The 13,124-nt window shown below is 42.6% G+C and overlaps 1 protein-coding gene across 15 annotated transcripts in view; it reads right to left on the bottom strand.

Moving 5' to 3' along the window:
• FBRSL1 (fibrosin like 1) overlaps positions 1-13,124 on the bottom strand; it is a 796,611-nt gene that overhangs the window by 358,863 nt on the left and 424,624 nt on the right. For all 15 annotated transcript variants that reach the window (XM_077293351.1, XM_077293356.1, XM_077293352.1 and 12 more), the window contains one exon: positions 5,559-5,660. In XM_077293351.1, coding sequence (XP_077149466.1) covers positions 5,559-5,660 — 102 coding nt within the window. The remainder of the gene's footprint in view (positions 1-5,558; positions 5,661-13,124) is intronic.

Here is a 13,124-nt window from a genome sequence, read left to right as displayed (position 1 = left end):
GAAAATACCTGGAGTTAAGTCCTCTGCTTGTAATTTTTTAGTCACTGTAAATGGGTGCTCTAGCAATTTTTCCAGCTCAGTCACCTGATTCCACTGACACTCATTTAGCGTCAGTTGTGGGTTAGCCATGTCTACAAGAAAGGTTTTCAGTTCAACCAAGCGCTGAATCATTAAGTAAGTACTGCCCCATCATGTGGCTTGATCAATAATTGCCCCTTTTCCAGCACGTCTCTTCAAAATTGAGTCAACTTTAGGGGTTCTGGCAACAGTAGCCAATTTTCTCACTTTGCCAATCAGTGCAGCAGCATGTCCTTGTTGCAGACTGTCTCTTATAGCCAGCTGTAGCGTATGCACAACACAGCGCATGTGATGAATGAAAGAACGTATTGACACAGTTTCAACAAGATGATCTAAACGATCATGTTGCTGTTCATCTGAAGCAACTTCAGTTTGCTCCTCAGTTACAATACTGTGTTCCTCTATTTCAAACATTTCTGTGTCTGTGGACCCAGAATGTTCTTCTAGCTGCTGGTCACCATCATTACACTCATTCATTAGCTTAATAGTACTTATCATATTTGAAGCATTGTCAGTTACGACAGAAAGAACTTGCTCTTTTTTAAGTTCATAGTCTTGCAAAACCTTTTCCACCAAGACCTGGAGAAATTCACTGGTGTGATGAGCTTTGGTGTCTTTTACTGCCAATGTATTGGTAACTATTTCATTTTTGTCACAAACAAATCGGACATTGATGGCAAAATAGTTCACTCTGTGACGTGTGCAGGCATCCATTTTAAGAAACAGAAAGCGTCCCTTGAGTTTTTTTAAGTTCTTCCTTTTGTTTAAAAGCTTCTTCAATTACTAATTTTCTAATACTCTCTCTCCCCAGAGAAACACCAAGCTTGCGGGCCATTTCCCCATTCAGACACATAAAAGCTGGTCGTGAAAATAATGAAATAGGCACACAACAAGCTTTATAATCTGTTTTTTAAATGTATCTACTGTCAATGTCACAGTAACTTTGTCACTGACAAAATATCTTGCAACTGATGGCTGCAAAGTTCTCTGCTCCTTTATTTGGCTGGAAGAGCTGGGCACTGGTTCATTGGTTTGGATGCAGTCTTTCTCATCCACTGCTTTCAGTACTTCTGGATGAAAGCGCTGTAAATGTCTCTTTTAGATTAGAAGCTCTGGTAGGAGCATTTTTATCTTTGCCTGAATATGCACGTATGATCTTGGCTTCACAGCATTTGTTTTCGTCTGGATAATTTGTCATACACTGACAGACATAATGTTTTCTATCTTGAGTGATGGTGAAATGTTCAAATACAGCTGATTTAATGTGACGCTTCTTTGACATTCTCAGGTTTTTAATTCTGCATTCACAATCCAAATGACAATTGTTTTTCCTAAAAACAATTGTACAAAATTATTGCCAGGTCGTACAACTAATATAGTGGTCAGTAATTCTGTTATTCCTCATGTACTCACAGTTAACTGATGCAAAGTTTGTTGAAAGGATAATACTTCTTACAGTCTTCCTCTTCTGAGTAGCAGCTGTGAGATGCTTGGAAGACACACACCTAGTAAACATCTAGTCTAGAGGAGGAGCTTTACTACTAAGAATTTGCAACACATTTTCACTTTCAGTTTCATACATTGTAAGTAGGGGGGTTGACCAAGTATAAGATTAGATAAGGGCAGTGGAGAACAGTGACACACAAGAAGTAAAGGTACCTTCACACTAAACGATATCGCTAGCGATCCGTGACATTGCAGCATCCTGGCTAGCGATATCGTTGTGTTTGACATGCAGCAGCGATCTGGATCCTGCTGTGATATCGCTGGTCGTTGCTGAAAGTTCAGAACTTTATTTGGTCGTCAGATCGGCGTGTATCGTCGTGTTTGACAGCCAAAGCAACGATGCCAGCGATGTTTTACAGTGGTAACCAGGGTAAATATCGGGTTACTAAGCGCAGGGCCCAGCAGACAAAGTGAAGGAGCCAGGTGGAGAATTGGTCAATAAAGGCAGTGGTCGGGCCCAGAGGTCGGTATATGACGGCCATTTGGAGGTTGTAGAGGGAGTAGATGCGGACAGAGTGGACTTCAAAAGAGGGGAGGATAAGCCAGGGTAGAGGTGGGATTGGGTTAAAGGTACAGTTGGAAGAAAGGAGAAGGCCCACTCCTCCACCATGTCTGTTGCCAGGGCGAGGAGTGTGGGTGAAGTAGAGGCCACCGTAACATAGTGCAGCGGTGTCAGAGGGTGTCAGCCATGTTTCGGTGATGCCCAGAAAGAAAAGATTATGAGAGGTAATGAATCAAGTCGTGAATCAAGTGAAGTTTATTAATTAAATTAAAGCCAAAAGGAAAGGCCTATGGTGCAATAGAATTCAAGTATACAACATTTCTAGAGGTTCACTATGTAAAGACACTGGCCAAGGCATCCTGAAATCTCCTTAAGGGCAGAGTCAGACTGCCGTATTTCTCATAGCACTGTCTGGACTGGCCTAGCACCTCTCCTGTCCGGAGCAAGACAGCATGATGGATTACTATGCAGCTGTCAAGTTCAGGTCAGGAGATCCGATAGCCAGTAATAAATAAGGCAGTCTGTCTCTGCCCTAATGAAAAGTTTTATTGACACCACTGTACACATACAAAAAAAAACAACACACTGACATGTAACATTTCGGCCACACAGGTTCTATATCAAGTCAAACATACGTGATATACCTTCTATAAATGTAAGTGGTCTCCAACATACTGGCGGTGAGCTGATGTTTGGCAGAGGTTCCCAATATTTCAGCAATGAAATAAATGGGTTGATGAATGGACCCCTTTTATGGTGACCAGAAGAGCTCAGTGTCACTCAGATTTTTCAACATTTTGAAAAAAATCTGTCAGCGATATTTAATTCGTTCTTCTATGATTCTGTCAACACAGCATGAATTATGAAGTAAGAATTGTCTCTTCCACCATAGGAGTATTACTATCATGCTACAATGGAGCAATATTTCTGAAAAAAAATACAACACTAAGCACAAAAGGTAACAATGTTTGGTTTATGCTATCTGGTCTGCATTTGCAAAAAAGTGTGTAAATGGTGAAAAGCAATGACCTCTGTGGATATGATCAGTACTTCATTACTATTACTGCTCATGCTAATGTTATCTGTGTGCTGTAAACTTTGAAACAATCATGAACAAATGATTCATTGTTTAAATCAGGTTTTTGCGTTAAATATATTTTTCCCCACAACCTTTACTAAGAAACAAAATGAATAATCTTGCAATAGGTCATTTTATAGCTTCCCTCTGTGACTGGCAGCACAATAACCCATAAAGTTTAATGTAAAAAAAATAAAAGCTGTTTTTATGTAATCTGTCAGCACGTTTTTGCTATTTAATCAGATCTGAGTGTTTTATTAAACCTAATATAAATCCTTTACTTAATCCGTTTTTGTGGATCAGCCATGGCCATTGAAGTCTATGGGGATCCATCAAAAATGGATAAAAAAGGTAAAGGTACCTTCACACTGAACGATATCGCTAGCGATCTGTGACGTTGCAGCGTCCTGGATAGCGATATCGTTGAGTTTGACACGCAGCAGCGATCAGGATCCTGCTGTGACATCGTTGGTAGGAGCAGAAAGTCCAGAACTTTATTTCGTCGCTGGACTCCCGCAGACATCGCTGAATCGGCGTGTGTGACACCGATTCAGCGATGTCTTCACTGGTAACCAGGGTAAACATCGGGTTACTAAGCGCAGGGCCGCGCTTAGTAACCCGATGTTTACCCTGGTTACCAGTGTAAATGTAAAAAAAAACAAACACTACATACTTACATTCCGGTGTCTGTGGCGTCCTCCAGCGTTCTGCTGTCCTGCACTGTGTCAGCGCCGGCCAGCCGTAAAGCAGAGCACAGCGGTGACGTCACCGCTCTGCTTTACGGCCGGCACTGACACAGTGCAGGGAAGCGGACGCCGGGGGACGCCACAGACACCGGAATGTAAGTATGTAGTGTTTGGTTTTTTTTACATTTACACTGGTAACCAGGGTAAACATCGGGTTACTAAGCGCGGCCCTGCGCTCAGTAACCCGATGTTTACCCTGGTTACCCGGGGACCGGCATCGTTGGTCGCTGGAGAGCTGTCTGTGTGACAGCTCTCCAGCGACCAAACAGCGACGAAACAGCGACGCTGCAGCGATCGGCATCGTTGTCTTGATTGCTGCAGCGTCGCTAAATGTGACGGTACCTTAAGTGTCAATGAAAAAAAGCTGAAAGTCTATCTCATCCATTTTTACAAACAACAGAGGAAAAAACGATTGCAATACAGATTTAAAATGACTGCAAAAAGGAAGCAAAATGGATGTCACTTGGGAGGAAAGTGGTCTGTTTTTGATGGATGTAAAAACAGAAACAGATGAGTAAATACAGTATTAAAGAGGACCTGTCACCAGGTCAAAAGCAGCCAGCTTTTGTTTATATTTTATTCCCTCTGCCCCCCTGGATATTCTTTTTTTTACCCGCGGCAGGGAGTTGCGGAAATGCTGCGGACATTTCCGCAGGATTTCTGCAATGTGGGCACATAGCCTAAAGGCCCCGTCTCACATAGCGAGATCGCTAGCGAGATCGCTGCTGAGTCACAAGTTTTGTGACGCAACAGCGACCTCCATAGCGATCTCGCTATGTGTGACACGTACCAGCGATCAGGCCCCTGCTGCGAGATCGCTGGTCGTGTCGGAATGGCCTGGACCTTTTTTTGGTCGTTGAGGCCCCGCTGACATCGCTGAATCGGTGTGTGTGACACCGATCCAGCGATGTCTTCACTGGTAACCAGGGTAAACATCGGGTTACTAAGCGCAGGGCCGCGCTTAGTAACCCGATGTTTACCCTGGTTACCAAAAAAAACAAACAGTACATACTCGCCTTTCGGTGTCCAGGTCCCTTGCCGTCTGCTTCCTGCTCTCACTGAGCCGCCGTACAGTGAGAAGTGAGAGCACAGCGGTGACGTCACCGCTGCGCTCTGCTCTCACTGTAAGGCCGGATCTCAGTCAGAGCAGGAAGCAGACGGCAAGGGACCTGGACACCGAAAGGCGAGTATGTACTGTTTGTTTTTTTTGGTAACCAGGGTAAACATCGGGTTACTAAGCGCGGCCCTGCGCTTAGTAACCCGATGTTTACCCTGGTTACCCGGGTGCTGCAGGGGGACTTCGGCATCGTTGAAGACAGTTTCAACGATGCCGAAGTCGTTCCCCTGATCGTTGGTCGCTGGAGAGAGCTGTCTGTGTGACAGCTCCCCAGCGACCACACAACGACTTACCAACGATCACGGCCAGGTCGTATCGCTGGTCGTGATCGTTGGTAAATCGCTTAGTGAGACGGGGCCTTTACAGTCAAATGTTCCTGAAGGTAGAGCTTAGATAGAGACTTCCAAGTAATCATCAAGGGTGGGACATACATGCTTTATATGTATGTGTAGAGCATATTTATTGTTTAATGGTGGTGAAGACAGGCAAATAGGCAGCACAAAAAAAATCTACCAAAACAAAAATACTTACATCACTAAGACAGTCATGAGAGCTGCTGCGCTGCGAACTCATGGCTTCTTTGATATTACCGTTGTCATTGCTTCTACCATTCCGGTTCCTGGATGCTTTGACCTGAAAAAAAATAAAGGAAAATGTACATTTAGAAAAAAAGTTTACAAAAGAGCTCAGCAACACGTTTCGCTAGAGCAACCGCTAGACTTTTTACATCTTACAGAAAGTTGTGAAGAAAAAAAAAAAGACTAACTTCAACCCACAGTCTATTTTTAAGACATTTATTTGTCAGATTCATCAATATGTTTTTGACAGATTCTGCCTTACAGGAAACCTGTCATACAAAATTTTGCAAACTTTTAAAGGTGATTTAACCCCTTACTGACCAAATTTTTAAAATCTGACCAGTGTCACTTTATGAGGTATTAACTCTGCAACGCGTCAACAGATCCCAGTGATTCTAAGGGTATGTGCAGACGTTGCGGATTCTCTGCGGATCCGCAGCGTTTTTTGAGGTGCAGAAACGCTGCAGATCCGCAATTGATTTACAGTACAATGTAAATCAATAAGAGAAAAAAAAATACTGTGCACACTTTGCGGAAACGCTGCGGTTTAAAAGAAGTAGCATGTCACTTCTTTTTTTGTGAATCTGCAGCGTTTTTGTACCCATTCCATTATAGAAAACCGCAGGGGTAAAAAACGCAGCAAATCCGCAAGAAAACCGCAGCAAAAACGTACAAAAAACGCTGCGGAAACGCACAAAAAACGCGACAAATCCGTAGGGGCATTTTATGCCAGGAGAGGCAGAATCCGCACCAGAAATTCCTAAGCCTAATCCGCAACGTGTGCACATAGCCTAAGGCTATGTGCACACGTAGGTTCGGGTCCCTGCGGGTTCTCCCGCAGCGGATTTGATAAATCTGCAGGGCAAAACCGCTGCAGTTATCCCTGCAGATTTATCACGTTTTGTCTTGCGGTTTCCGCTGCGGGCTTTGGTTTTACTATTGATGCTGCATATGCAGCATCAATAGTAATGTTAAAAAAAAATTAAAAAAAAATGGTTATACTCACCCCCTCTGACGTCCCGATCTCCTCGGCGCTGCACGCGGTGGTCCGTTTCCAAAGATGCTGTGCGAGAAGGACCTTGGTGACGTCACGGTCATGTGACCGCAGCGTCATCACGGTCATGTGACCGCGACATCACCGCAGGTCCTGCTCGCACAGCAAACCTGAGACCGGACGGCCGCGTGCAGCGCTGAGAGGTGAGTATAGCATTATTTTTTACTTTAATTCTTTTTTTTTACCACAAATATGGTTACCAGGGCCTGGAGGAGAGTTTCCTCTCCTCCACCCCGGGTAGCAACCGCACATTATCCGCTTACTTCCCGCATCGTGGGCACAGCCCCATGCGGGAAAATAGCGGATCAATGCATTTCTATGTGTGCAGAATCGCTGCGATTCTGCACAAAGAAGTGACATGCTGCGGGTTGTAAACCGCTGCGTTTCTGCGCGTTTTTTCCCGCAGCATGTGCACAGCGGTTTGCGGCTTCCATAGGGTTTACATGTAAATGTAAACGCTATGGAAACTGCTGCGGACCCGCAGCATCAAAATCGCCGCGGATCCGCGGTAAAACCCGCAAAGTGTGAACATGGCCTAAGACTGTTTTTTCGTGACACATTGTACTTCAAAATAGTGGTATAATTTCTTTGATATGACTTGCGTTTATTTGGGAAATTATTGGAAATTTGGTGAAAATTTTAAAAAATTCACAATTTTCAATCTTTTAATTCTTATGCCCTTAAATTAGAAAGTTATGTTACACAAAATAGTTAATAAGTAACATTTCCCACATGTCCACATCTGCATCATTTTTAAACATATTTTTGGTTAGGAAGTCAAAAAGGGTTAAAAGTTGATCAGCCTTTTCTAATTTTTCCAACAAAATTTACAAAACCATTTATTTAGGGACCACATCACATTTCAAGTGATTTTGAGGGGTCTAGATGACAGAAAATACTCCAAAACAAATTCAAAAAGTTTATTAACCTGTCAGGTTCTTCACTAAAGCAAGAACTAAAGCAATGTGGAAGGAAAAAAAATTAACATTTAACTTTTTTTCACAAAATTTTTACTTTAGCACCAAATTTGTTATTTTCACAAGGGTAACAGGAGAAAATGGACATTAAAATGTGTTGTGCAATTTCTCCTGAGTGTGCAGATACCCCATATGCGGGTAAAATCCACGCAGGTCTCAGAAGGGAAGGAGCACCGTTTTGAGTTTTTGAACACAAAAATGGCTGGAATCGAGAGTGGATGCCCTGTAGCGTTTGGGGAGCCTGTGATGTGACTAAACAGTGGAAACCCTAACAAGCGACAACATTAAACTAGACCCCTCAAGGAATGTATTTAAATGTGTAGCGAGCACTTGGAACCCCCAAGTGTTTCACATAAATTTATAACGTAGACCTCTATAAAAAATAAATTCCAGAAATTGCATCTCTCAATGTTTTCATCTACGGCTGCAGTGACTATTTTTTAACATCCAAGCCAGGCTTTTTTTCTGAAGAATTGCAAATCTGCCAGTCTAGTACCCATACATTGTGTCCCCATACAGTGTAGGGCTCCTACATATTGAAGCGCCCCCCATACATTGTGCTCAGCTTGTACTTCTGACGATATGAACCGGTAAATTGCTAAGTGCCTTCTCTCCGCTTACAGTGGCTTAGGCAGAGTGAGGCTCAGAAGGAGGGGAACATTTGGATTTGGGAACGCAGAATTCACTGGATTTTATCTGAGTGGGCGGGAGCCATGTCGCTTTTCCAGAGTATTTGTTCTACCAGTAACATGGGAACCCCCTATAGTTCCAGTGACAAGTGACGGATCCGAGTGGGGGCTACCTTTGTGCGGGATAAATGAGGGGTTTTATTGGTAACGTTTTGGGGTAAATAATATTTTTCGATCGCTTCCAGTATAAGGCTGGGATCGCATTCTTGTGTTCTACACTGAGCAGTTGCATCGGGGTTTCCGTGTAAATCCCACAAATTGAAATTCAGACGAAACTCCAAAAGGAACCACCCACCGTGAGGCAGATGGAGACCCTTTGTAATCCGTTTGGTGTCTGCTCCTGTGGTATCCATCATTTTAGGCATGCACAGATGTGTTGTCATCCATACGTGGGGGCTAAAAAGACGCCGACAATGATGGGAGACTGCCAGTGCAGAGACCAGTCCAAAGTGACGCTATCTGCCCCATAAGTGAGTGGTTCGGTCCGGGTTTTTTTCTTTATCATGGTTTTGGGGAATTTACATGGAAACCCTGACGTAAGCGTTCAGCAGAGAGCACAGGATAAATGTAAGCCAAGCCTTTTTTAACGCCACATTCTGAGAGCTGTAACTTTTTTAATTTTATCGAACAGAGATGTATGAGAGTTTGTTTTTTTGCAGTACGAGTTGCAGATTTTATTGGTACCATTTTGGGGTACATAGTATTTTTTTAATGCCTTTTACTCAGATTTTTCAAACACAGAATGAACAAAAAACAGCAATTAATTTAATGCTTTTATTTTTTTACTCCGTTCACCGTGCAGTAAAAGTGATAAGACATATTTGTTCCATCAGTCAGTACGATTACAGTAATATCAGATCTATATATATTTTTTTTATGCTTTGCTATTTTTACAGACTAAAACCAATATTTTACAAAAATGAATTTGCTTTTGCATCGTAATATTCTGAGAGCTGTAACTTTTTTTTATGTTTTTGACAAATGAGTCACATTAGGGCTTTTTTTTTTGCGGGACGATTTGGCGTTTTCATTTATACCTTTTTTTTTTACATACAACTTTTGATCACTTTTTATTCACTTTTTTTGTGAGCCACTATGACAAAAAAGCAACATTTTTGGTGTGTTTTTTTACGGCGTTCGCCATACTGAATAAATAACAAGGTAGTTTTATAGGGCAGGTCTTTCTGGATGCTGCAATACCAATTATAAGTACTCTTTTTTGTTTACTTTTGTTTTAATCACAAACGCTGCCTTTTGAGTACCAAAATGGCTTTTCATGATTTTTGTGCATGTTTTTGTGTGGTTTTTAACTTTTTATAGATATTTTATTTAACTTTTTCACTTAGTTTCACTGTGAGGCATGTAGAATTTTAGTTCGATCACTGGTCTAAAACACTGCAGTACACGAGTACTGCAGTGCATGAGACTATCAGTGTCTCACTGACACAGCCTGTGAAACCCAACTTATAGCTGGATCTCTTAGGCCACCGTCCCTTGGGGTCATCACATGACCTTAGCGTACCATGGTAACCACTCGGACCAGTGATTCTCATTGCAGGGGTTTAATGGTTACAAAGGGGGTCTCGTGACCCCCTTGCAAGAACATAAATATTGCTGCTGCAATTGACAGCGGTATTTAGAGGGGTTAATCTGCCCCAATCAGTTGCAAAATAGTCCGGGTCTGATATTGCAGGAGGTCAGCTGTCATATACTGCTGACAAGAGCGGGAATAGCTGCCACCGGGCAGTGCAACACTCTTATTCCTCAGCACCATTAAAAAGCGGAACTGAGGAATAAGGCCCCTTAACCACCAGCATTAAAATATGTATCGGCGGTTGTTAAGGTGTTAAAGGGAACTTGTCAGGAAAAAAACAAAAACGCAATTAACCTGCCGATATAGGGTTAATCTGTAGGTTTAATAACGCTTTGAAGACGCCCGTTACCCGTACTGAGACCCCTGAGAAAACTTGATTCATGCTATCAGAAACACACCATCTGTATTCATCCTCGACCTAGTGCATTTCGTCCAAGCACACACGGGAATTTGGAGCACTTCAAATTACCCATGAACAAAGGCCTGGGCTGATCTAGTTATCAGTTTTATTAATTCCTCTGTTCTTTTCCAAATATGATTAAGAAATCACCAGTTATGGCACAACAGTGGGACGGTTTTATAAGGGAACCTGTCAGATTTAATGATGCTGTGCAATAGGAAATCAAATTAGAGGACTGGCTGACGTTATTAACCTGCCGGAATGAATATCAATTCTTAGATGTACCATGGCTTCTGGGTCCCTATTTGTTATTGGGAATTAAGAAGCGCTGCCAGTGGCTGTGACAGATCATCTTCATTTACACCTGCCGCTTACCACTAGACTTGACACCTGCCTAAATTCATCAGCAAATACCCTAATAATACAAGTCCGTCAGCAGCTTACACAAGTATTAATTACCACAAATCAACAAATAACACATCTTTTTGTCAACTGTTAGCAGCACAGAAGCTGTGCACCAGAATGAGGAACGGCAGCAAAGCGATAAAATCTACACCTTTCAATGTTAGAGAAAGCTTGTGAAAAATAATTAAGCCACAAAAAAAAACCACGATCACAGTATGTGATGCAAACATATGACGACCGTATACTACTCTGAAGTTATAGAGGTATTTTGTCTCAAATCATTTTTTGTTAACCAATGCCTAAATTCTTATTAGGAACCTTTGCATTGACCAAGAAGCAACAGTTCTAATGTAACACGGCATGGTTCAAAGTAGAATGAGGCGTCAGACAAGACTGCTTCCTGTCACCATTTCTTTCAATTTATATGCACTAGCTATTTTCAGGAAGACTCCACTTGCCAGAAAAGAAAAAGAAATCACAATTGCTTGACAAATCATCAACAATCTTAAATATGCAGATGCAACAACTTTGATAGCAACAAAAAGAGATGGAATGAAGGACTTATTACGGAGTGTCAAAATGGAAAGTTAAAACTTGGGACTGCTGTTCAACACAAAGGAGACAAAAAAAATGGAAGGCATAAAGCAAAAAGGAAGAGAAGCAACCCAATAGCATGATTCTATCAAGATAACAGTGGAGAAGACCTTGGTGGCCCTCTCCAGGCTTGCAAAAGATTGATCTTCCTATAGATTGTTCATCCATCAAGTCGTTATGGCTTAAGATCGAGCCAAAGGGCGTAAAAAAAAAAAAATCTTAAATCTAAATAAAGGTCATGCTAAAATTCAACTTTTTCCACCACAGGAACAGTGAAAAAGGAAACTGCACATTCAATTATAGCATGCTTGTCAAAAATAAAGGACATATAAGAGTTTTTATTATTGAAGCAATATACTCTAGTGCAGTGTTTCTTAACTCCAGTCCTCAAGACCCACCAACAGGTCATGTTTTCAGGCTTTCTTTAGTATTGCGTAGGTGATGGAATTAATGCTTGAGCAGGTGATGAAATTATCACCTGTGCAGTACTAAGGATATCCTGAAAACTTGACCTGTTGGTGGGTCTCGAGGACTGGAGTTGAGAAACACTGCTCTAGTGCTTCTCTTAAAGACTCAAGATACAAATGATAAATGACAGCGCTCTAAGTCTATGTTGCTCAATTAGACTAAGCATTAAACCTCACATGACAAATCTACTATTACAAAGGACATTAAAGGGAACCTGTCACCCCCAAAATCGAAAGTGAGCTAAGCCCGCCGCCATCAGGGGCTTATCTACAGCATTCTGGAATGTTGTTGATAAGCCCCCGATGTATCCTGAAAGATGAGAAAAAGAGGTTAGATTATACTCACCCAGGGGTGGTCCCGCTGCGGTCCGGTACGATGGGTGTCGCGGTCCGGTCCAGCATCTCTCGTCTTCTTACAATGACTTCCTCTTCTTGTCTTCATGCTGCAGTGCGCAGGCACCGGGAAAGGTCAGGGAGGCCCGGCGCCCTGCAGTACTTTGCTCTGCCCTCAACAGGGCAGACAAAGTACGCCTGCGCCGGAGCCGCAGCGTGAGGACAAGAAGAGGATGTCATCGTAAGAAGATGGGAGGTGCTGGACCGGATCGCTGCGCCAATCGGATCGGACTGCCCGCCCAGGTGAGTATAATCTAACCTCTTTCTCATCTTTCAGGTTACATCGGGGGCTTATCTACAGCATTCCAGAATGCTGTAGATAAGCCCCTGATGCCGGTTCCCTTTAAACGGGATATCTGACAATTTAAAAAAAAATGCCTAAGCAGTAAGAGGCAAGTAGTTACTAACAGAGGCAACTACCTATTTGTTGTGCCCGACGCCAGTCATTGACCGCTCCTGCCGGAGATTCAGCTGCTTTCTGTTAACAGAGCAGCGGTTTCTCTTCCTGTTGACAGGACAGGACTACTGGCATCACTGACTAACAGCTGGCTTCCCCCAGTTAGACAGCAGGGAGTCAGCTGTCAGTCAGCATAACAGTAGTCCTACCCTGTCAACAGGAAAATAAACTGTGGCTCTGCTGAAGTGATGTCAGTGGAAGTCTATGACTGCTCTGTGCTTGTGGAGAATGGCGCCTGGCACAACAGGCAGGTAGGTAGCAACTACCTGTCTGTTAGTGCTCAGGTACTTTTTTTTTTTTTTTTAAGTCCCAGATATCACCTTTAATGACAAAAACAGGGCATTTACAATATATAAACCTGAAGGGTCAGCCCTAGAATTTAAAAAATATAAAGAGCTAGGTAGAATTTGGAGAAAAGTAATCAAATCACTGAAAACAGAAACGGAACAGGAGGTAGCCATGGACAGCAAGACAAATCCCCCAAAATTG

Source organism: Ranitomeya variabilis, chromosome 1, assembly GCF_051348905.1.
Source record: "Ranitomeya variabilis isolate aRanVar5 chromosome 1, aRanVar5.hap1, whole genome shotgun sequence".
In the NCBI taxonomy this organism is placed as follows: Eukaryota; Metazoa; Chordata; class Amphibia; order Anura; family Dendrobatidae; genus Ranitomeya; species Ranitomeya variabilis.
Note: the sequence above shows the minus strand (reverse complement) of the source record. Positions and strands in the feature narration are given on the sequence as shown.